The sequence below is a fragment of the Salmo trutta genome, chromosome 1 (assembly GCF_901001165.1).
Source record: "Salmo trutta chromosome 1, fSalTru1.1, whole genome shotgun sequence".
Lineage (NCBI taxonomy): Eukaryota > Metazoa > Chordata > Actinopteri > Salmoniformes > Salmonidae > Salmo > Salmo trutta.
The window spans coordinates 40,636,683-40,660,357 of record NC_042957.1 but is presented as its reverse complement, the minus strand read 5'-3'; the positions used below and the strand labels follow the sequence as shown (position 1 = coordinate 40,660,357).

Genomic DNA, 23,675 nt, shown 5'->3' with positions numbered 1-23,675 from the left:
CGAATGTGACGTTTCGGGTGGGCAGTGTGAGGTTCCGAGGCATGATACAAACTTGGCAGCTTTGGGACCAGAGCCTTAGCTTGGTACACAATTTTTTCATTACAGCTAGCTACTGGTCTAAGAGTCAGTATCTGATTTGAGGAAATTAATCATGCTCGTAGTAAATGAATCTAGGAAAGTCTTGAAAATGAATCCTCCTTGGTAAGAGTAGTCATGAATAAGTAAGGCTTTAATAATAGTTAAATTAATACTTTAGTACATTACGTGTGTCTGTACTGCAGGAAAATGAGAGCCTACTAGAGCTGAACAATAATGAATTAGAGACCAACGCTAAGAGAGGAAATCTCTCTCACTAAAAAGTTGAGAGAGGAAGCAGTGGCATCGGATCAGCTCAAGGCATCCGCAACAACGCGCGATTCAGAGAAAAACCAAATCCGTCCACGTGATCAGCTTCTGGCTTCCCCTTTCTCGAGCAGCCAGCCAGAACATACTGTTCTCTCAATGAAGGATGTTAGATGGTGTTGCACAACTGGCCTAGAAAGGAGGAGCAAGCTGGACCTAACTGGTCTAACGCTCACCGCCCCGACCCTTTGAGGCCAACCCAGTTAGTTCCTCATTAATGAGTTCACTAATGGCAGAACTAAGAAAGCAGTATGGCTTATGTAATTATGGGAGCTCATCTCTTGTATTAGCATTAGCACATGGTTGTTTGACTGGCCCTGCATGCTTGAGGATGCAATTACCAATTGATTCTACTCAGAGCTGCAAAGTCAAAGGACTTTAGTGCTCCTACCGTAAGAACTGGAGAACAAAGTCACAATGTTACATAAAGGTGCTTTATTGTAGTGGAAGTAAAGATGTTGTAGAGTCAAGACATACAAAAAGACACAGGGAAGAAAACATTTTCACAAATGTACACATTTATGTACAGTACATAGCAGTATATTAACAAAAGTAAAACAATGGAAATAATACCAACAATAGCATATTGTTACCCTCTATACCTGCAGATTCAGATTGTGATTATTTACATAGCTTTACTGTAGATAAACTAGAGGAGTCTATTTATAAATAGCTTTTCAGGTAAAATATCGCAATTTTGTACTCTAAACAGTACTACTCAGCAAGTCCAACCTATCAGTTGCACATTTTAATTTGTGTACATTTAAAGTGAAAAAAGTGAAACATATTGTCTGAAAAAGGCCTTCAAACGTAGGACTCCTTGGTGTAAGAATACTCCTCGAACACAGGCTGGCTGCACCTCTGTGACACAGTCTCATGGCGTGACGCTGTCTCATGGTGTGACAGGGTCTCGTGGCGTGCTCTTGACACGGACTCAGACATTGCTCGCTGGCGGAACCCGACCGAATGCTGTTGGGCTGCAGTGACATCACCATCTATCCCCTGAGAGAAGCAGTCTGTGTATTGATTGACGGAACAGGAGTACAGGAAGTTTGCGTTCATAGAGGCTGGGCGGGACTTCCTGCTGAGAGTGGCGGCGACGGCACTGACAGTCATGGAGCCATAATGCGGTGGGGAGGGCTGAGTCGCACTCTGGACTGCCTGCTCGTACGAAGGGGGCTGGGAGGGCAGTCTGCTGTCCACCTGTAGGAAGACCTCCACCGCAGACAGGGGGCGCTTCTGCCTGAGAGGGGCCTCGGCCACTGGGGCCTCCACCTCACTCTGGGAGTCCTCCTCGAGGGTCCCGCAAGAGAAAGGCTTCTCCTTCTGGAGGTCGCCTTTCTTGAGACTGCCCCAGGCGAAGCCAAAGGCCCCCAGGCTCTTGGTCCTCATCAGGGATTTACTGTTCATGGACTGGGTGCCTCGCTCGACCACTTCCGTCGTGTCCGCCCTCGGGGGCTCTGCCCTGGGCTTGGCGGAGAGGGGAGTATGGAGTGTGGACTGGCCCCTGTGTTGGCAGGCCGGGGATGTCAGCGGCGGGCTGGTGAACAGGGAGATGTCTGATGTGTTGGAGGAGGCGCTCTCCAGGGAGCAGGATGACAGGCATGACGGGTCAAGCTGCCGCCAAGTCATCGTCTGGCTGCCACCGAGTTTGGGGAGAGACAGCGTGGCGGCGTGCCTGGTGTTGGTAACACCACATTCTGGGAGCAGGAAAGAGTCAGAGATCTGCTTCTTGAGTGGATGCTCCTCAAAGTCCCGCCCCTCCACGGAGAAATCGTCGTTACTACGGGCCAGGCCAATCAGGCTCTTCTTCTCGGCAGAGGAGAAGATGATTGGCTCTGAGCAGCGGCGGTTGAAGGGCTTCTTGTTGGTGAAGGTGTGGAAGATGGTGTTGGAAGGAATAGGGCCGCATTGCATCCCGCACGCAAAGAGGAGAGATGGGGACGAGCCGCCCCTTTCCCCCTCACCCTCTACTTGCGTGGACCCCATACTGTCCCCCTCAGCGTCTGGGTCGTTGCTGTCATACGCAGAATCATGTTGCTGTGACGACACGGAATCTGAGGAGAAAGAGAACATTGATGAGTTGCAGTGTACAATGTATGATTCCTATTCCCATTGTTCTGTTTTATTTCAAGCTTTTTGAAACATGTTCCCAGAAACCTGTGTTCACAGAATGTTTTTATTTTCTGTGAAAGAATGTGTAGCATTGCAGAGAGTCGCACCTAAAGCAGCCCAGTTAACTTACCTGAGTTATCCTCTTCGGGATCTCCCAAAAGGCTCAGGACGTCCTCTCCAAAGATGTCACAGCAATGCTCGATCAGGAACTGTGTCAGCTCTATCACCTAAAGGAAACATCACAAAGAACACAAAAGGTTAATATTACTTAGAACAATGGTTGAGTGATTGAAAGTAACATTGTTTTAAAGTGTGAAGATTTGGCATTTCCTTTTGCTAAACAACTCAGTCCTGTTTCAGCACAGACTATAGTAGGATACATTTAATGCAAAGCTATAGGCCCACACACAGACACAAACACACACACACGGTTGTTTTCGTACATGAAAACCACACTGGCACCTTCAAAGAGTCCAGTCAGAACCGGATTCTCACCTTCTCCACGGTCGGCACATCTAAGGACATGATGTCCTTCTGCAGCAGAGTGGGTGCAATGCACAATGCCAAGTTATTGGCGTCCATCATGTTGGCGTCCGCGCTCTCCGTGATGTGATGGAGCACACACAGAATGTTCCGCAGCAGGAGGATGTTAGGTCCTGGTAGCTTGTCTACCACTCTGAGAGGGGAAAGGGAGGGAAGGAGAAAAAGAACAGGAAAAAATGTAGATCAGTTTGCCGCTCGCAATTTGTTTTCTCTTTTTGAGAGGGGGAGGAAACTAAAAATAAGTGTACACATTGAGGGTAGAGGCACTACTTCCTCATTGTCTGACTCTCTAAAAAAACTCAATTGAAAAGCCCCCTGAATCTATTCTTTGCAACACCTAAATGTCAAATACTTTTTGGGTAGGGTTTTCAACCAAAATGCCTACATTAGTCTCACATTAGCATAATGTTTACGGCTACGGCCTCTCATGTAGCCTACAGTTTTATATAAGATTATGCCCCACAAGTACAACAGTAATATAGTTCACCAATGGGGATGGCTCAACAGGTGGTACAGTTGCTAAAGCTACATTTAGCCTAGCATCAGCTCACTAGTAGTTGGTAGTAACTTGGTAATGCTGCACTAAAAATAAAAACAAACTGATTCTAGGTTATTTCTTTTTTAATGGCTGGTACCTTACCTTTTGAGCTCTAAGCTTCTGTGGTGGACTTCCTTAGTCTCCAGGGCCTTCATCCAGGTCTCATACATATCCGACACTAGCAGGCTACCCGGGAGCTCCTTCAGAAAACTCTGCAATTAGGAGGGAAGGTGTCGGGGGTTAGAACATAATACAGTAGAAGACTGCTGATAAGTAGCAATAGGTGCTAACACACTAACAGGTCTAATTGGAGGTCATAGAGCTGCTTCTCCCTTTGTCTCCCTGCTCCAGGTGGACAGGCAGATGGACAGACATGGAAAAGGAAAGGACAAATCAGTGAACACATGGATGATTCTTTACCTTAAGTAGTCCCACCAGGAGAACCACGGGCAAGGCCTCCATCTCTACCTCCGTCCCGCTGTCGAGCTGCTCCCTGATGGCCTTCAGGTTCTTACTGTTGCCGTTCTTCCTGAACACCCCCTCTGTGGAGGGGCCTTTCTTGCACAGCAGCACCAATATATCCTGGTGGGGAGAGAGAGGAACAAGGGAGGAAAGAGGTCAAACCAGGCTGAGAAATGGCATGAACAAGTCAAACGACCTGCTGTGGATGTGCGTGTGTACATGTTATATATATACACACTACCGTTCAAAAGGTTGGGGTCACTTAGAAATGTCCTTGTTTTTGAAGGAAAAGCACATTTTTGTGTCCATTAAAATAACATCAAAATGATCAGAAATACAGTGTAGACATTGTTAATATTGTAAATGACTATTGTAGCTAGAAACGGCAGATTTTTTATGGAATATCTACATAGGCGTAAGAGGTCCATTATCAGCAACCATCACTCGTGTTCCAATGGCACGTTGTTAGCTAATCCAAGTTTATCATTTTAAAAGGCTAATTGACCATTAGAAAACCCTTTTGCAATTATGTTAGCACAGCTGAAAACTGATGTTCTGATTAAATAAGCAATACAACTGGCCTTCTTTAGACTAGTTGAGTATCTGGAGCATCAGCATTTGTGGGTTCGATTACAGGCTCAAAATAGCCAGAAACAAAGTTCTTTATCCTGAAACTCGTCAATCTATTCTTGTTCTGAGAAATGAAGGCTATTCCATGCGAGAAATCGCCAAGAAACTGAAAAAAATCTCATACAACGCTGTGTGTACTACTCCCTTCACAGAGCAGCGCAGACTGGCTCTAATCAAAATAGAAAGACGAGTGGGAGGCCCCGGTGCACAACTGAGCAAGAGGACAAGTACATTAGTGACTAGTTTGAGAAACAGACGCCTCACAAGTCCTCAACTGGCAGCTTCATAAATGGTACCTGCAAAACACCAGTCTCAACGTCAACAGTGAAGAGGCGACTCCGGAATGCTGGCCTTATCGGCAGAGTTCCTCTGTCCAGTGCCTGTGTTCTTTTGCCCATCTTCATTTTATATTTTTATTGGCCAGTCTGAGATATGGCTTTTTCTTTGCAACTCTGTCTACCAAGGCCAAACCCGGACGACGCTGGGCCAATTGTGTGCCGCCCTATGGGGCTCCCAATCACGGCCGGTTGTGATTCAGCCTGGAATCTACCCAGGGTCTGTAGTGACGGCTCTAGCACTGAGATGCAGTTCCTTAGACCGCTGCACCACTCGGGAGCCCTATATGCTTAAATTATTCTGTGAGGGGTAGGCCAGGGGCAGACTGAGACAGACGGTGCGTTGCGCATGTCAGCTGGAAGTGGAACATCACATAGATTCAATCTGTGGTTGGGTTGCAGACAAGCAGGTCCTTAGCAACCATTACCAAGTGCTTTGGTAACTAACTGCACTTATTAGTAACAATTGAATGGCCTGATTGATCAAGTGCCCTAGTCAATAAACCCTTTGAACTAAACACCTTGGTAGAATGAGGTGCAGATCAAATCATTAGCTGTCACTATGTTTCATTACAGCTGTCTATTATTTCTCACTCAATCCACACCTTGTACAAATTATGAAAATCTGACATACAAAGATAATACAGAACAAAGATATTACAGAACAAAGATATTACAGAACAAAGATAGTTGTGGTACAGTTTGGTAGATTGACGTACCTTGATGGGCTTCGGAAGAGTCCCGTCCTCTGGGCAGGTCTTGGAGAGAGACTGTCCAAACAGATGGCTCTTGGAGTCTGTGTCTGGACGGGAGGGCATGCTGGTGAGGGTGGAGCTTCTCCTCAACTTCCTCAAGATGCTCCACTTACTGTTGCTACCATTTTCTGTTACGAAAGAAGCCAAACATTTAGGCAATTTGTGTAGGTATAGCATACACTATTATAAAGGAGGCATTACGGTTTATGGTGTACCAATAGCATTCATGAGAAAGAGAGCGAGTGTGAGAGAGAGAGATAAACACAAGATATAAGTTGACATTCTTATTTTAGCTTGACATTCACACTGATCATTGGCATGTCCTGTTTCTCTCTCTCTCCTATGATTTGAATTATTTTCTCTGCCTAAGTTGGCACACACCCACACACATATACACACTGTGGGCCCTTAACCAACCTTGTGGTTCAGAGATGTTGTTTTTCAAACTCACCAATGGGCTGTGTTACACAGCTGGGCAGGGCGGGGATCTTTGCGTCACTCTGGAAACGCAAAACAGGAGATGTAGTCATGAGCATGTATGAGGAACATGTGGCAGGGGAGCCACACCCTCTGTTTGCATGCCTGTTTCCATGTGAGGGTGCGGGGTGGTAATTATCTAACCCGCCCCCTTTCCCTCCTCAAACTCCCCAATCACCCTAACAATTTACCCTTCAATAACACCCATCAAAAAAGCCCACCACTTTCAAACTAATGTACCCTCAAGAACAACACAAGGTCCTCCACTTGAATGAAACAACACAAACCCTCCTTAAAAAAAGCACAATCACTGTACAGTATCAATAAAGTGTTACAATGTATACACTTGGGTTATATAAGTGCTTCTATTTGATAAACAGATTGCAGTGGTCTGAATTCCCCCCAAAACCCTCAAAATAAGCCTGATATAACCTCATACAAGGTGTTTCTCCCCAACACATGTTGAACCAGAACAATTGACACATGGATGAAAGAAGCAGAAAGTGTACTGTACGGAACTCACATCAAGCGAAAACTTGATAGAAGGCTCCATGCCCCCTCCTGTTAGAGTTTTAGCCTGAAACGAAGAGAGAGAGATTATTATTTATAGTGCAGATGAAAGTTGTGACTCCTTCCAGAAGCAATTATACTATATATTAGGCAAAGGTCAATGTATGCTCATTCCAATTCTATAAATACAATTTGAATGGTGTCAAACAAAAGCCTATTATGCTTGAATGGTGCTGCAAAGTGTGTCTGCATTGAGCGCCTTTCTAAGAATGTCTGATACTCCGTCTTTACTGATAATGGCCCTTTATAGAGGTAATATGCCTCTTCAGAGCCACAAGAGCCATCAACATGAGAGCAAGAGATAGAATGCAAGTCAATGCTCTAAATTGGCTGTATACGGTGCAATACAATGACATCTTGATATCAATGACAGAGCAGAACACTGGTAAATCGATATCAAGGATTGGCTGGACACAGGTGAAAGTATAACCATCGTTTCTACAGTATCTGCCATCACCGCCTTTGGTAACAAGAATCTGTGCGATGTATCAGGGACTATGACTACAGTCTACAAAGTATGCGCTATGGTAATAAAGATCACAGTTTTCTTCTGTTTCAGGTGTTCTGATAGCTGTTTCTGTAAATTTAGCACACTGGAGAGTAGGATAAAGCTGCATCCAAAATGGCATCCTGTTCCCTATAGTGCACTACTTTCGACCAGTGCCCTGTGGGCCCTGGTCAAAAGTAGTGCACTGTATAGGGAAATCGGTTGCCATTTGGGACATGGCCTAAGCGATAGACTTACTGTGATACTGCCGCTCAGCACCTTCATCAGGACACTTGGGGGTGGTGTGGTAGAACCTGCCCTCTCTTTTGCTGCTTTGATTTTCCTGGAATGAGGAAAATACATATATAAAATATATACGTCTATATACAAATATTTCACTGATCTGCAGTCAGTCCCTAGTTATTCTCGCGAGCCATAATAGAGGGTGACTACTCCCTAGTTAGATGGATGTTGTCGTACATGTGGTCTCTACACAACCGCTCTCTGTATGTGTCAAAAGGGTGTGTTTGCCGTTGTGTGTGCGTGTGTGTGTGTGTGTGTGTGTGAGCGAGTGTGTGTGTTTTAAAAGAGGATCAAATGGATATTCTGAATATGATCAAATCTTAATTTGAATATGAGTGAAAATAATGATAACCATTAACAATTGTATGACAGAAAAAAATATTGGAACTATATGCTATATTGAACTATAAGTTCTGACATCATGAAGAATATTGTAATATTCACTAAAATACAGTTCCCATCTCCAACACAGGTATGCTTATAATACTAATTCTATTCACAGTCCTTCAATAGTTATTATATCTAATTGAATGGGATTAGCAGTACAGTCCCATTGATACTGCAAGTTACTACACATAATGACTATCTTCATATATTATAACCCAGTAACCCAAGTTACCCATTAAGGCTCAATCAAGTGGCATTTGTATTATATATGGAGATAATAGTAGTGTTTACCTGTGAAGAGTATCCAACCAGCGTTCTTTTACCTCAGGTGAGCTGCAGGCAAAATAACAGCATGGGCGTTACTAATCCACAGTGAAAGAGGAACGAAGCAAACACACGGATGGACAGACAGACTGACTAAAGAGACACAGCACGCCTTCTGGCTCTTTTAACTAGAGCGATGGAAACTGTAGCTCAGTCATGGGGACAGGAAGCAGCGTCATGGCGGCCCCGACCAAAACACCTTCCACTTCCTCTATGTGTTGGGGCTGCTGCTGTTGTCGCCATGTGGAAAGAGACATGAGGGAGACTAACTTAAACTAACCCTCACTCACCTGTATAGATGATAGTAATAACTGTGTTAGGCTTTTAAAAGTGCATATTTTGCATTTATTTTTCCTGTCTATTCTTTCATCTTTGGTTGTGCCTAGATTTTGATTACAGACACTATACAGATTGACCAGTTCATATACTGTTGGTGCTTACTGGTAATCTGTAGTGCAATAAACTGTTGAACCACAGACTCTAAGAATGACTCTAGTCAACAACGTTCAAACAGTCTTATTTGACTGTTTGCTTGAAAAGAAACTGTGGGAGTCCATGACTCAGACCCCAGTAACATGACTAAATGACCCATATCTAGACCAACGAGGGATAGCTATTATTACTGATCATAACAGACACTCATTGTTACTCAGTCACTATTCTATCCCCTTTCAATTGTTTTATTCAATGTTGATGTCTATTTGTGCCCATGCAATTTCAACACTCCCTCTATATTTCAAAGATAGTCTTTCTGATAAAGTGCTGTAAAGCCCCTGACATGTGATCCTAGGTCTGATGGTCAGCTTCAACACTTCCTCTTTCACCAGCCATTATCTTGTGATGGTGTAGACTGTTCTCATTTCCCTACTTCATTCATAATCTGGAAACCATCCAAACCAGGTACAATACAGCTGTTTTTATCTCAATATGAAATAATTTCTGGGTAACAGTAAAGTACCTTACCATGATTAAAATGGTCAAAAAGAAAATGTGTGTGTGTGTGTGTGTGTGTGTGTGTGTGTGTGTGTGTGTGTGTGTGTGTGTGTGTGTGTGTGGGGCCAGGTGTGCACCTGCCTGCCTGAGTGTCTGCCTGCGCGTCTGTGTGTGTGTGTGTGTGCACATGTATGAGTGTGCACTCATGTATGCACACAGAGGATGGCTGATGCTCACTGGAAGGACACCACACAGAAGGCAAGGGGCCAGGCCAGGACCAGGGACGTCCTGAGGTCAATCTCTCCCCCTTCTCCCTCTTCCTCCTCTGGCTCGTCCTCAAAGCCATAAAGCCACAGATCTTCCAGACTCACCCTGTGCTTCAGACGGTAGCTAGCACTGGACCTAAATATGCGAGAGAGAGAGAGAGAGAGAGAGAGAGAGGATTATGTGATCATGGATGGTATATGAGGGCTAGCAGGTTGAGAATTTAGAGAGTCAGTTAATGTTTTCATCAGGCCTAGCTAGGACTGTATCTCAGCTCATCAAGCCGAGAAACCTGCATGATCCACTTCTCTATCCCAATGGTTGCTATAGGTACTAATGTATTCCTCATTATTGTAATCTATTTCTAAATCAGTGATTGTTTGCTTATCACTCAGAAACAGGAAATGATCTGATTTCTCTCTTTATGAATGCATTGTGTTCCATGATCAGCTTCCTGTGTCTGTCTGCCTGCCTGTCAGCTCGCGAGTAGGAAGGCACTCGCTCAAGGCCTAGTTCACCAATTTTGATTAGCTACAACGTTGAAACTGTCACCTTGTCGCGTGTGGATCCATAGACCCACGCACTTACTGCAGGCCTTGTCGAGGGAACGTGATTTTGTGTAAAGCCTGGCATCAACTGTATTGAGGATCTGTCTTCAGTCACAAGTGTGCTGTCAAAACAGTCTCAATTTGTCGGGGCATGGACTCTACAAAGTGTCGAACGCGTTCCACAGCCATGCTGGCCCATGTTGACTCCAATGCTGTCCACAGTTGAGTCAAGTTGGGTGGATGTCCTTTGGGTGGTGGACCATTCTTGAACTGCGTTGCAGTTCTTGACACAAACCGGTACGCCTGGCACCATATTCCCTCCATATGAGCTGGGCTAGATACATTACCATTTAGGATGCAGAATTAATGGAGGGTGGGAAGGAGGGAGAGAGTGATGGGAGGGAAAGAGAGATTGAAGGACTTTGGGGAGAGGAAATGCAGGTTAACCAGTTCTGTTCTCTGAAGGCAAAACTCAGACAATCTATGTGGTGTCTGTGTGTGTTGCTATGCAGACAGTATATATAAACTCAGCAAAAAAAGAAACGTCCTCTCACTGTCAACTGCGTTTATTTTCAGCAAACTTAACATGTGTAAATATGTGTATGAGATTCAACAACTGAAACATAAACTGATGTGTGTTACCCCACTCTTCCACCAAGGCACCTGCAAGTTCCCAGACATTTCTGGGGGGAATGGCCCTAGCCCTTACCCTCCGATCCAACAGGTCCAGACGTGCTCAATGGGATTGAGATCCGGGCTCTTCGCTGGCCATGGCAGAACACTGACATTCCTGTCTTGCAGGAAATCACGCACAGAACGAGCAGTATGGCTGGTGGCATTGTCATGCTGGAGGGTCATGTCAGGATGAGCCTGCAGGAAGGGTACCACATGAGGGAGGAGGATGTCTTCCCTGTAATGCACAGCGTTGAAATTGCCTGCAATGACAACAAGCTCAGTCCAATGATGCTGTGACACACCTCCCCAGACACCACCCTCCACATCCAAATTGATTCCGCTCCAGAGTACAGGCCTCGGTGTAGCACTCATTCCGAATCCGACCATCACCCCTTGTGAGACGAAACCGCGACTCGTCAATATAGTGCACTTTTTGCCAGTCCTGTCTGGTCCAGCGACGGTGGGTTTAAAAGCCCTTAGGCTGACATTGTTGCCGGTGATGTCTGGTGAGGACCTGCCTTACAGCAGGCCTACAAGCCCTCAGTCCAGCCTCTCTCAGCCTATTGCAGACAGAGCACTGATGAAGGGATTGTGCGTATCTGGTGTAACTCAGGCAGTTGTTGTTGCCATCCTGTACCTGTCCCGCAGGTGTGATGTTCGGATGTACCGATCCTGTGCAGGTGTTGTTACACGTGGTCTGCCACTACGAGGACGATCAGCTGTCCATCCTGTCTCCCTGTAGTGCTGTCTTAGGCATCTCACAGTACTGACATTGGAATTTATTTCCCTGGCCACATCTGCAGTCCTCATGCCTCCTTGCAGCATGCCTAAGGCATGCTCACGCAGATGAGCAGGGACCCTGGACATCTTCTTTTAGTATTTTTCAGAGTCAGTAGAAAGGCCTCTTTAGTGTCCTAAGTTTTCACAACTGTGACCTTAATTGCCTACCGTCTGTACGCTGTTAGTGTCTTAACGACCGTTCCACAGATGCATGTTCATTAATTGTTTATGGTTCATTGAACAAGCATGGGAAACAGTGTTTAAACCCTTTACAATGAAGATCTGTGAAGTTATTTGGATTTCTATGAATTATCTTTGAAAGACAGGGTCCTGAAAAAGGGACGTTTCTTTTTTTGCTGAGTTTGTGTTCTTATCATGTTCCATATCTTACTTGAGCATGGCGATGGCGATCACGTCACTGAAGAGGAAGAGTTGTCTCCTTCTGGTCTTCATGCCTTCTGTGATCTGAACACAGGCGTCCAGGACCAGCTCTGCATTCTCACTGCTAAGACCCAGGACGAAAGGGCATTGCTCCACCGACACCCAGCACGGAGCCTCCTCCCTAGGGTAGAGAGAGTGGGGGTCAGAACTAAGGAGGAACTATGTTTGTGTGCCTGCACGGTGCGTGTGTGGGTGGATTTAAGGGTCAGTTTTCATTTTTGCCATATGACCACATCGGATCATTTGTCATCAGAACTTCAGAATCGTTTCATACATTTTGGGGGGTATTTCAGGTCAGTTATTTCAACACACAGGGCCTACACTACCAGCAGATCAATGTTAGGCAAGCTTTTCATTATGACTTATTTTTAAATTATAGATTTTATTATTCAGACCAACAGTATTTTTATGCTTTATTTAGACAGCACAGAAGTAAATGGGGATGATGAAGAAAGGAGGACACAGGGATTGAAACCCGATCTCCGGTGGGGAGGCATGAATATAACAGCACTGGGTGTGTTACCACTACTGAACATGGGCTTTGCACAGGTTTTCATTATTGAGAGGTTGTTGTGATGTATACTGGAAATTGTATCACATATTTCCCAATGAACAAAACTGCTTATTATGACATAATATCAATCAAATTTGCCACGTTTTATCCCATTGGTTGTTTTAGGGCCAGCAACAGATGAAACTATCATGTACGGTAATGTATAAAGACAACACATTTAATAATATGCACATCCACATCCAACAGGACAGAAGAACGTATCAAAGAAAAAAAATTATGTCAGCAAATCTGGTATGCTCCTATAGTGATTTAATTAGACACATAAAAAAGACAACGTTTCGGATAACCTGACGAAGATCCAACTCGGATCAAAATGTTGTCTTTTATGTGTGTCTGATTAAATCACCATGGGAGCATACCAGAGTGCAGACATTTATTTTTTCTTGAACATAGACACAGAATGAGAGGACCACGTATGCAAAACGTAGAGCAAATACATATTGAGCAAATGCAATTATCTTCATATTGGTGTAACGATGTGTGCTGAGAGTCAGGAAGCAGGTTCAGGGAGTGAGTGTTTTAATAAATAAAACGCAACATAATACAAAACAAGAAACACGAACAGCACACAGACATGAAACAGAAACAATAACGCCTGGGGAAGGAACCAAAGGATATATAGGGAAGGTAATCAGGGAAGTGATGGAGTCCAGGTGAGTCTGATGATGCGCAGGTGCGCATAACGATGGTGACAGGTGTGCGCCATAACGAGCAGCCTGGTGAACTAGAGGCCAGAGAGGGAGCACACATGACAATTGGCTTCCAGCCTGTTGCTATGACTCTCACAAGGGCATGTTGTATGACATCTATAAAAAGGATATCAAATGCATTTAAGGACTCTGAAATGGTATGTGTGGCTTTGAACGACAGTTTTCGTATTAAAGTTTGTTCTTTTATTTGCTATTACACATCAGATGAGGTTAGAACTCTCACCTCCCTCACACTCAAACACCCTCACTCTTCTCAGGTTTCCTCTGACTTTTTAGGCCTTTTTCTTGCCTCCCACAATCATTATTAACAATAAAGATGTTGCTTGTTTGTATCTCATGGAAAACAAGTAGCAATTAACATTTTACAATGTTGCTAATCTTCTTCAGAACAAAAATATATTCACTCATTACATAATGTTTTACAGTATAAACAAAAACACTCAGTATCATTCCCATGCTTTGTGCATTTATGGAGAACGTATAAGTTATGGCTAACTATTATTTATCTTTTATGAACATGAAGTAAATTGCATTAGAGAAATGGTTTTGAGAATTCACATTGTATTCTATGTGGAACTTATGTCTTCATTCTGTCTTCATGTCCCTCTTTCAATGTGTTTTTTGTACAGATATTCAAATTGATATCACAGAGGGACTCTCCTAGGTTACACTCTCCGACCTACTTGGCCTTACCACTAGACACAGTGCCTACACGACATCACTACTTAGCATACTTCAACATTATCAGTATAGGCTTAAAGATCATATTCTACGTCAAAGACGCTTGTCCCACCCACTGTAGTGAAACTAGCATCCTCCGCCCCCTCACTGTAGCTTAGGGTTCACTTGCTTGTGTGTTGAATGGGTGGGAGTGTGACGTCTCTGATGAAGTTAAGTTGTCTGGTTGGAGTGGACTCCCCCACCTGTCCGTTTGGAACTGTGGTGGTCTTGGTGTGAACTACTGTTGAGGCTGATCAAAGACTGGTTTTTATTCCAGACATCATTCAGTCATATGGAAAATTCCATAAATGAATCCATGTGATGAAACCATATACATTTTCATAACACTATACTTTATGAAAGGGTTTATAAGTATTTTATAAACTGTTCATTTTTTTGTATAGTTTATAAATTGTTTAAAAAACATTTGTAATAATACGTTGGTTGAATTTGAGATGGTATAGATGGGTACTGTCAATGGTGTAAAGTACATAAGTAAAAATACTTAAAATTACTACCTAAGTAGTTTTTTGGGGTATATATATTTTTTGTACTTTTACTATTTATATTTTTTGTACTTTTACCCCTTTTTTCTCCCAATTGGTAGTTGTTACAGTCTTGTCCCATCGCTGCAACTCCCCTACGGACTCGGGAGAGGCAATGGTCAGAGCCATGCATTCCCCAAAACACAACCCTGCTAAGCTTCTAGACACTGCTCGCTTAACACGGATGCCAGACGCACCAATGTGTCGGAGGAAACACCGTCCAGCTGGTGACCAAAGTCATCTTGCAGGCACCCGGCCCACCACAAGGAGTCACTAGAATGCGATGGGACAACGAAATCCCGGCCAGCCAAACCCTTCCCTAACCCGGATGACGCTGGGCCAATTGTGAGCGTTGCTCGTGGGTCTTTCAGTCACGGCCGGCTGTGACACAACCTGGGATCGAACCGGGTCTGTAGTGATGCCTCAAGCACTGTAGTGCCTTAGACCCCTGCACCACTCGGGAGGCCCTACTATTTATATTTTTGACAACTTTTTATGTTACTTCACTACATTCCTAAAGAAAATAAATGTACTTTTTACCCCATACATTTTCCCTTATACCCAAAAGCATTCGTTACATTTTGAATGCTTAGCAGGACAGGAAAATTGACAAATTTATGCACTTAACAAGAGAACATCCCTGGTCATCCATACTGCCGCTGTTCAGGCTGAATCACTTAAAACACATGCTTCGTTTGTAAATGATGTCTGGTTGTTGGAGTGTGCCCCTGGCTATCTGGAAATAAAATAGTGGCATCTGGTTTACTTAATATAAGGAATTTAACTTTTGATACTTACATACATTTTAAACCAAATAATTTTACTCAATTAGTAGTTTACTGGGTGACTTTCACTTGAGTCATTTTTCCACCACTGGGTAGTGTTCTATATGAGAGAGAAAAAAATAGATGGGTATAGTTCTCAGCAACCAGTTGTCAAAGGACTGTATTAATGTGAGCCACATTAGATCAACCTTATATGGATTGCATTTACTAGTAATCCCTTGAACCACAGGCTGGGAAGATCACTTTATGTTCGAAGACTGACCTTGAATATGTAATGTGATGGACAGTCAGTTATTGCTGGGGTTATTAGATTATTCCCCTATGTCCTTCTGATATTTATATGGTTCATTAAAACATTTTTTTAATGAATTTTTTTAAATGTGATATTTACTTTATCTTCGCCAGTCCTCACAACCCCACACTTGTTTGTTTTCTGATTTCAATTTCCATCCCCCCTAATCTGTCTGTTTCTTCAGAGTTCCCCTAGTCTTGAACATTGGGGGTGATGAGGGAGCTCTGAGTGGGTTAAGACAACAGTGGCCAGATCTGTGTCCTCAGTTACCATAGAGTGGGCATTGTAGCCCCCTTTCCCAATGACACCTCAGTCGGTGTAGTCATAGTGACACCATTCAACTAGTGGTCACAGCAGGGGGAAGTTTGATCTTATGTTTGTTCGTACAGTACCAGTCAAAAGATGACACACCTACTCATTCAAGAATAATATTGAAGACATCAAAATGATTAAATAACACATGGAATTGTGTAGTAACCACAAAAAGTGTTAAACAAATCAAAATGTTTTGAGATTCTTCAAAGAAGCAACCCTTTACCTTGTTGACAGCTTTGCACACGCTTGGTATTCTCTCAACCAGCTTCACCTGGAATTCTTTTCCAACGGTCTTGAAGGAGTTCCCAAGTATGCTGAGCACTTGTTGGCTGCTTTTCCTTCACTCTGCGGTCCAACTCATCCCAAACCATCTCAATTGGGTTGAGTGATTGTGGAGGCCAAGTCATCTGATGCAGCATTCCAACACTCTCCTTCTTGGTCAAATAGCCTTTACACAGCCTGGAGGTGTGTTTTGGGTCATTGTCCTGCTGAAAACAAATGATAGTGGGACTAGGGCAAACCAGATGGGATGGTGTATTGCTGCAAAATGCTGTGGTAGCCATGCTGGTTAAGTGTGCCTTGAATTCTAAATCAGCAACAGCGTCACCAGCAAAGCACAACCAAACCATCACACCTCCTCCTCCATGCTTCATGGTGGGAACCACACATGGAGAGATCACCCGTTCACCTACTCTGCGTCTCACAAAGGCACGGCGGTTGGAACAAAAAAACTCAAATTTGGACTCAGACCAAAGGACAGATTTCCACTAGTCTAATGACCATTGCTCGTGTTTCTTGGCCCAAGCAAGTCTCTTCTTATTGGTGTCCTTTAGTAGTGGTTTCTTTGCAGCAATTCAACCATGAAGGCCTGATTCACGCAGTCTCATCTGAACAGATGATGTTGAGATGTGTCTGTTACTTGAACTCTGTGAAGCATCTATTTTGGCTGCAATTTATGAGGCTGGTGACTAATGAACTTATCCTCTTCAGCAGAGGTAGCTCTGGGTCTTCCGGTCCTGTGGCGGTCCTCATTGAGAACCAGTTTCATCATAGCGCTTGGTGGTTTTTGCGACTGCACTTAGGGAAACTTTCAAAGTTCTTGACATTTTCCTGATTAAGACATGAAGGTCAGTCAAAGTAATGATGGACTGACATTTCTCTTTGCTTATTTGAGCTGTTCTTGCCATATGGACTTGGTCTTTTACCAAATATGGCTCTCTTCTGTATACCACCCCTACCTAGTCACAACTGATTGCCTCAAATGCATTAAGAAAGAAATTCCATAAACAAACTTTTAACAAGTCGCACCTGCTAATTGAAATGCAGTCCAGGTGACTACCTCATGAAGCTGGTTGAGAGAATGCCAGGAGTGCACAAAGCTGTCATCAAGGCAAAGGGTGGCTATTTGAAGAACCTCAAATATAAAATATATTTTGATTTGTTTAACACTTTTTTGGTTACTACATGATTCCATGTGTTATTTCATAGTTTTAATGTCTTCACTATTATTCTACAATGTAGAAAATAGTAAAAATAAACAAAAACCCTTGAATCAGTAGGTGTCCAAACTTTTTACTGGTACTGTATGTCAAATGTATGAAAGGCTGTGAAATAATGTTTAGAGTTGCAATAAAATAATGTGTTCTTGTGTAAATTACATGTCTCTTGGAATTGTGCTTTGCTTTTGAAGAAATAGTTAAACGGTAATGAATAAGTCGTCTTTTCACATGTAAATGAGGGTGGTTTAGAAGCGTAGTTCATAAATGTGTATCAAAGTGATAAAATTCGAACAAAAAGATCGTAACCAAAAAGAGGTGTGTCTATCCATTGACGTTTGAAACACCTTTCTATCCTATTTCTTTCCATTTAAATCTTTTTATCCAATTTGTATCTATTGAATCTGACAAAGTGGCAGCTGGCTGTGAGTGGAGGGGGTTTCTACTGCCCCCTGGGATGGGTGGTGGCAGCAGATGCTACAGTGATAACAGAGTAGAGGAGGAGCAGAGCAAACTCACCTGATGGAGGACCATGGCATGCTGCCCAGAGCCTTCTCAAAAGCCAGGGACGGGGCGGAACGACGCCTCTGGGCCAAACTGCGAAGGTGCTGTGAGAGAACAGAAGGTTTGATCATAATGTTAGCATATGCTGTACATTGTCACACATACATATCCCTGCCATTTCACACTTTCTCTGAGTAAGTCGATCAAATAAATTACTTCAGGGTAAACGGCATAGGAATAGAATAATGTTAAAAGGTTTGGATTCATAGATACAGTAACTGCAGACTGAGTTTGTGACATTTTCAATTGGATTTCAGAAATCCATTATAGCCATATCTTTGTACAGGCTCATTATGACAAAGCTGGACCTATAATGGTCCTCCAAATTGACCTCATTTGGACCTCATTTGTACAGCCATCATTCAGATCAGGGTTTCTGAAACTCAGTCCTGTGTCCCCTCTGTGTTAATGTTTTGGTTTGGCAAAGCCTGATTTAGACCGTTCTCGTCCAGATTGTTCTACATGAGTGCCTGAGGGAAATGGACTGACATTCTGTCTGTGTCCCAGATGCCACCCTATTCCCTATATAGTGCACTACCTAAGGCCAGGGCCCATATATAGGCAGTAGGATGCCATTTGGTACACAGACTCTGTCCAGCCCGTTTCCCCAGCCCCCACCCCATCACTGTGGAACCAGGGCTCCAGTCCCATTGTCAGGCCCACAACATTCTAGAGCAAACTGGCTCAGGCTAAAACAATGACAGCTTGTTCAGGCATGGGAAAACTAAAACACAGCCTCCCTAATTCACCACCCTCATCTGCCGCTCTATATTCTTTGTTAGAAATGAATGAGGGTTCTTGTAAAGTCACCACACACATAGCTTTGGAGGAGTCACATAGGGTGAAAGCTGTGTCCAACTTTACAGTAGGTAAAATGTATCTGAAGTTACAAATATAGTAGGCATGATTCTTTGGTCTACCATACTGTACAAACAGACATTTTTATTTAACTAGGCAAGTCAGTTAAGAACAAATTCTTATTTTCAATGACAGCCTAGGAACAGTGGGTTAACTGCCTTGTTCAGGGGCAGAACAACAGATTTGTACCTTGTCAGCTCAGGGATTTGAACTTGCAACCTTTCAGTTACTAGTCCAACTCAAACCACTAGGCTACGCTGCCACCCCAGAATAAAAAAATGGTCAAGAAAGGTCCAATTGGTTTGGATAGTCATTCTCCTGTTGTCCTACTCTTTCCTCCTCATCTCCCCAGTTAAACAACTACATATGGATTTCCTCAATCCATCTTGAAAAAGGCTGTCTCTTTTCCTGGAACACAGCCCACCTCTTTCTGGGAGAAATTTCACTCTTCAGGCACTAGAAAAACAGCCTTATCTGCATACCAAAGCCATCACTGACATATGTTCCAATCAGAAAGGTCAAAGGTGAAATAAGTATAGCCAGTTCAAATTATAATGGCTTAGCAGATAATAAGAAAAGACAAACAATATTTACCGGCTTAAAGATCCGGTAAATATTAACGATGTGCGCTGAGAGTCGGGAAGCAAGTTCAGGGAGTGTGTTTCAATAAAATAAACGTAATACAAACCAAGAACCTCGAACAACGCAGAGACATGAAACAGAAACAATAACAGCTGGGAAGGAACCAAAGGGAGTGACATATATTGGGAAGGTGATCAGGGAAGTGAATGAGTCCAGGTGAGTCTGATGACACGCAGGTGCGCGTAATGATGGTGACAGATGTGCGCTATAATGAGCAGCCTGGTGACCTTGAGGCCGGAGAGGGAGCACACATAACAAATATATATTGTTTACAGGAAACTCATTCAACAATTTTAGATGAAGTTGTGTGGAAAAAGGACTGGGGGGTGGTGAAATATACTCCTCCTATGGGCTCAAACTCAAAAGGGGTGATGATATTAATTAACATGAATTATGATCCGAATGTGCAAATTGTCCAAACTGATCCACAAAATATATGAATGATTTGAAATATTTTATTGGACCATAAACAGATATGGCTCATTAACCTTTCGGACCAAATAATGATGATCCACATTTCTTTGAAAATATATGTCACGCCCTGACCTTAGAGATCCTTTTTATTCTCTATTTGGTTAGGTCAGGGTGTGACTAGGGTGGGCAATCTATGTTTTCTATTTCTTTGTTGGCCGGGTATGGTTGCCAATCAGAGGCAGCTGTCTATCGCTGTCTCTGATTGGAGATCATACTTAGGCAGCTTTTTCCCACCTGTAGTTTGTGGGATCTTGTTTTAGTACTGTGCTGTTTAGCCCTACTATATATTACGTTTTGTATTTTTCAGTGTTCATTTAATAAAGTAAGATGTACGCCTACCACGCTGCACCTTGGTCCAATCCTTCCAACAACGATCGTAGCAGAAGAACCCACCACAAATGGACCGAGCAGCATGGCCAGGTGGAGCAGACATCCTGGACATGGGAGGATATCTTGGACGGTAAGGGATCCTAGACGTGGGAAGAGATCCGGGCCAGAAAGGATCGCCTTCCATGGGAGCAGACGTTGTGCAAGCTCTACGCTCCAGACCTCCAGTGTGCCTCCACGGTCCAGTACATCCTGAGCCGGCTCCACGCACCCGGCCTCCAGTGCGTCTCCCCAGCCCGGGACGTCCTGTGCCAGCTCCACGCACCAGGCCTCCGACGGTTCCCAGTCCAGAGCTTCCGGCGACAGTTCCCAGTCCAGAGCTTCCGGCGACAGTTCCCAGTCCAGAGCTTCCGGCGACAGTTCCACAGTCTGGAACCTCCAACGATGGTCCACGGTCCGGAACCTCCAGAGACGGTTCGCTCTCCGGAGCCTCCAGAGACGGTCCGCTGTCCGGAGCCTCCAGAGACGGTCTGCTGTCCGGAGCCTCCGGCGATGGTCTGCGGTCCGGAGCCTCTGGCGACAGTCTGCGCTCCGGAGTCTCCGGCGACAATCTACGGTCCGGAGGCGCCACCGAAGTTGGCGGAGCCACAAGCGGAGCGGGGTCTGCATCCCACACCGGAGCCGCCACCGTGGGGAGATGTCCGCCCAGACCCTCCCCTATAGGTTCAGGTTTGCTGCCAGAGTCTGCACCTTTGGGGGGGTACTGTCATGCCCTGCACCTTTGGGGGGGGGGGGCCGCTCCTTTAGAGGTTAATGCATTTGAGCCAATCGGTTGTGCTCTGATAAGGTAGGGGTGGTATACAGAACATTGCCCTATTTGGTAAAATACCAAGTCCATATTATGGCAAGAACAGCTCAGATAAGCAAAGAGGAACGGCAGTCCATCATTACTTTAAGACATGAAGGTCAATCAATCAGGAAAATGTCAAGAACTTTGAAAGTTTCTTCAAGTGCAGTCGCAAAATCATCAAGCGCTATGATGAAACTGGCTCTCATGAGGACCGCCACAGGACAGGAAGACCCAGAGTTACATCTGCTGTGGAGGACATTAGAGTTACCAGCCTCAGAAATTGCAGCCCAAATAAATACTTCACAGAGTTCAAGTAACAGACACATCGAAACATCAACTGTTCAGAGGAGACTGCGTGAATCAGGCCTTCATGGTTGAATTGCTGCAAAGAAACCACTACTAAAGGACACCAATAAGACGAAGAGACTTGCTTGGGCCAAGAAATATGAGCAATGGCCATGTGGAAATCTGTCCTTTGGTCTGAGTCCAAATTTGAGATTTTTGGCTCCAACTGCCGTGTCTTTGTGAGATGCAGAGTAGGTGAACGGATGATCTCCGCATATGTGGTTCCCACATGAAGCATGGAGGAGGAGGTGTGATGTTGCTTTGCTGGTGACACTGTCAGAGATTTATTTCGAATTCAAGGCAAACTTAATCAGCATGGCTACCACAACTTTCTGCAGCGATATGCCGTCCCATATGGTTTGCGCTTAGTGGGACTATCATTTGTTTTTGAACATGACAATGACCCAACACACCTCCAGGCTGTGTAAGGTCTATTTGACCAAGAAGGAGAGTGATGGAATGCTGCATCAAATGACCTGGCCTCTACAATCACCTGACCTCAACCCAATTGAGATGGTTTGGGATGAGTTGGACCGCAGAGTAAAGGAAAAGCATCCAACGAGTGCTCAGACAATTACATTGATGGAAGCTACAATCATTCTGCAATATTAAAGCTGATCTACCCAATACATTTTTTTAAAGAATGCTATAGACGTGAGTTCCCTTTCAGTCGGTCACTCTGTACAACTATGGAGAGTCAACGACCTATCATATTCACCTGACAAAAACAGAAATCCCCCCAACGGACCAATGGATGCTGAGCCCACCCACCCTCGGGGGCCTTCCTGGCTATAATATCGGAGCTCTTATTCATTTCCTCAAGTCTTCCCTCATCAGCTCGCATGAAGGAATAACGTGTAACGCAATTTACAATTTACATGAAGAGATTTGGCTCCAACTTAGGTGTCTGTTAGTGGGGTGAGAGTAATCAAGTTTTTACTCTTGGTATTGGTTTTGTGTTCGCTAAAAACCCACTACTTTCTGCTCTGCTTGTGTAGCCAGTGCTTCCGTGCTTGAGTAAGATGGCTAGTGGTAAGAGTAATTTCAAAAAGGCTAGCCAGGGCTAATCCTAGCACAGTGCTTCCAAATAAACAGTGCCGGTTCTCAGCAAATCAACTGGACAAAGTGTACCAGGCTGAGGGTGTGGCGGCCCGGTCTTTGAATGTGGTCATAATATTGCAGATGCCTTCCGAAAGTATTCATTTAAAATGAATTACTGTCATGCCTGCTCCCGCTTCCCTTCTCTGGCGCTTGAGGGCGCCAGGCTGCCCTTCATTACGCATACCTGTCACCCTTATTACGCGCATCTGCGCTCATTGGACTCACCTGGACCCCTTCACGTTTTGATTGTCTTCTCTATATCTGTCTGTTTCCTCTGTTTCATCCCCGTGTCAGCATTATTGTCGTTTTGTTTTCTCCTGTCCAGACACTGTCCGTATTCTGTTCCTGTCCATGTTTCATTAAATGTTGACTCCCTGTACTTGCTTCTCGTCTCCAGCATCTGTCCTCACAGAATGCTGACACCAAAATTCAAAACATCAGGGAGGTTTTTGTTTTGTTGGTGATGTCGGGTCCGGGTGCCGCTGCCATAGGAACCAGGGGTGCCTCAGCTGGCTCGTCGGGCTTCCATGCCTTAACTGGCTCGAGAGGTTTCCTTGCCTCGGTTGGCTCGGCAGGCGCCCATCCCACATCACGCCTCAGCTGGCTCGTCGGGCTCCCACGCCTCAGCCGGCTCATTATGCTCCCACCCCAGCGCCCATGCCTCAGCCGGCCCGTCAGGCTTGCCCAGGTGGGAGGACAGGTGGCGCCCCTAGAGGGGGGTGGAATTGTCACGCCTGATCCCGCTTCCCCTCTCATCTGCACTCATTGGACTCACCTGGACTCCTTCACATTTTGATTGCCTTCCCTATATCTGTCTGTTTCATCCCCGTGTCAGCATTATTGTTGTTTTTTCCCCCCTGTTCATGTTCACTTCCTGTACTTGCTTCTCGTCTACAGCATCTGTCCTCACAGATTACATTGAGATTGTGTCGCTGGCCTACACACAATACCCCATAATGTTAAAAGGGAATTATGTTTTTAGTCATGTTTACAGATTCATTAAAAATAAAAGTTGAAATGTCTTGATTCAGTAAGTATTCAAACCCTTTGTTATGGCAAGCCTAAATAAGTTCAGGAGTAAAAATTTGCTTAACAAGTCACATAATAA

The 23,675-nt window shown here is 44.4% G+C and overlaps 2 protein-coding genes across 2 annotated transcripts; both read right to left on the bottom strand.

The window, feature by feature from the left end:
- Window positions 1–822: 822 nt before the first annotated feature.
- On the bottom strand, window positions 823–8,433 carry LOC115195892 (T-cell activation Rho GTPase-activating protein). The gene is made up of 10 exons (XM_029756239.1): window positions 8,296–8,433; window positions 7,573–7,657; window positions 6,781–6,834; window positions 6,232–6,280; window positions 5,745–5,908; window positions 4,019–4,180; window positions 3,701–3,810; window positions 3,013–3,193; window positions 2,648–2,744; window positions 823–2,459 (listed from the first exon to the last, which is right to left on the bottom strand). The coding sequence occupies exons 2-10, from the start codon at window positions 7,597–7,599 to the stop codon at window positions 1,207–1,209; spliced, it is 2,097 nt and encodes a 698-aa protein (XP_029612099.1). The 5' UTR covers window positions 7,600–7,657; window positions 8,296–8,433; the 3' UTR covers window positions 823–1,206.
- Window positions 8,434–9,494: 1,061 nt separating this feature from the next.
- Window positions 9,495–23,323, bottom strand: LOC115192607 (rho GTPase-activating protein 20-like). The gene is made up of 4 exons (XM_029751346.1): window positions 23,126–23,323; window positions 17,926–18,014; window positions 11,920–12,090; window positions 9,495–9,663 (listed from the first exon to the last, which is right to left on the bottom strand). Exons 1-4 carry the CDS (start codon window positions 23,321–23,323, stop codon window positions 9,495–9,497), a joined length of 627 nt encoding a protein of 208 aa, XP_029607206.1.
- Between the last annotated feature and the right edge of the window lie 352 nt (window positions 23,324–23,675).

Excerpts from the sequence above, each read along its gene's own strand:
- LOC115195892 (XM_029756239.1), bottom strand. The coding sequence starts at position 7,599 with ATGAAGGTGCTGAGCGGCAGTATCACA. Across the intron at positions 5,909-6,231 it reads CTGTGTAACACAGCCCATTG|AAAATGGTAGCAACAGTAAG; the intron begins GTGAGTTTGAAA and ends CTTTCGTAACAG. Across the intron at positions 2,460-2,647 it reads TCCCGAAGAGGATAACTCAG|ATTCCGTGTCGTCACAGCAA; the intron begins GTAAGTTAACTG and ends CTTTCTCCTCAG.
- LOC115192607 (XM_029751346.1), bottom strand. The coding sequence starts at position 23,323 with ATGAGAGGGGAAGCGGGATCAGGCGTGACAATTCCACCCCCCTCTAGG. Across the intron at positions 18,015-23,125 it reads CGCCTGCCGAGCCAACCGAG|CACCTTCGCAGTTTGGCCCA; the intron begins GCAAGGAAACCT and ends GTTCTCTCACAG. Across the intron at positions 12,091-17,925 it reads ATGCCATGGTCCTCCATCAG|GGAGGAGGCTCCGTGCTGGG; the intron begins GTGAGTTTGCTC and ends TCTCTACCCTAG.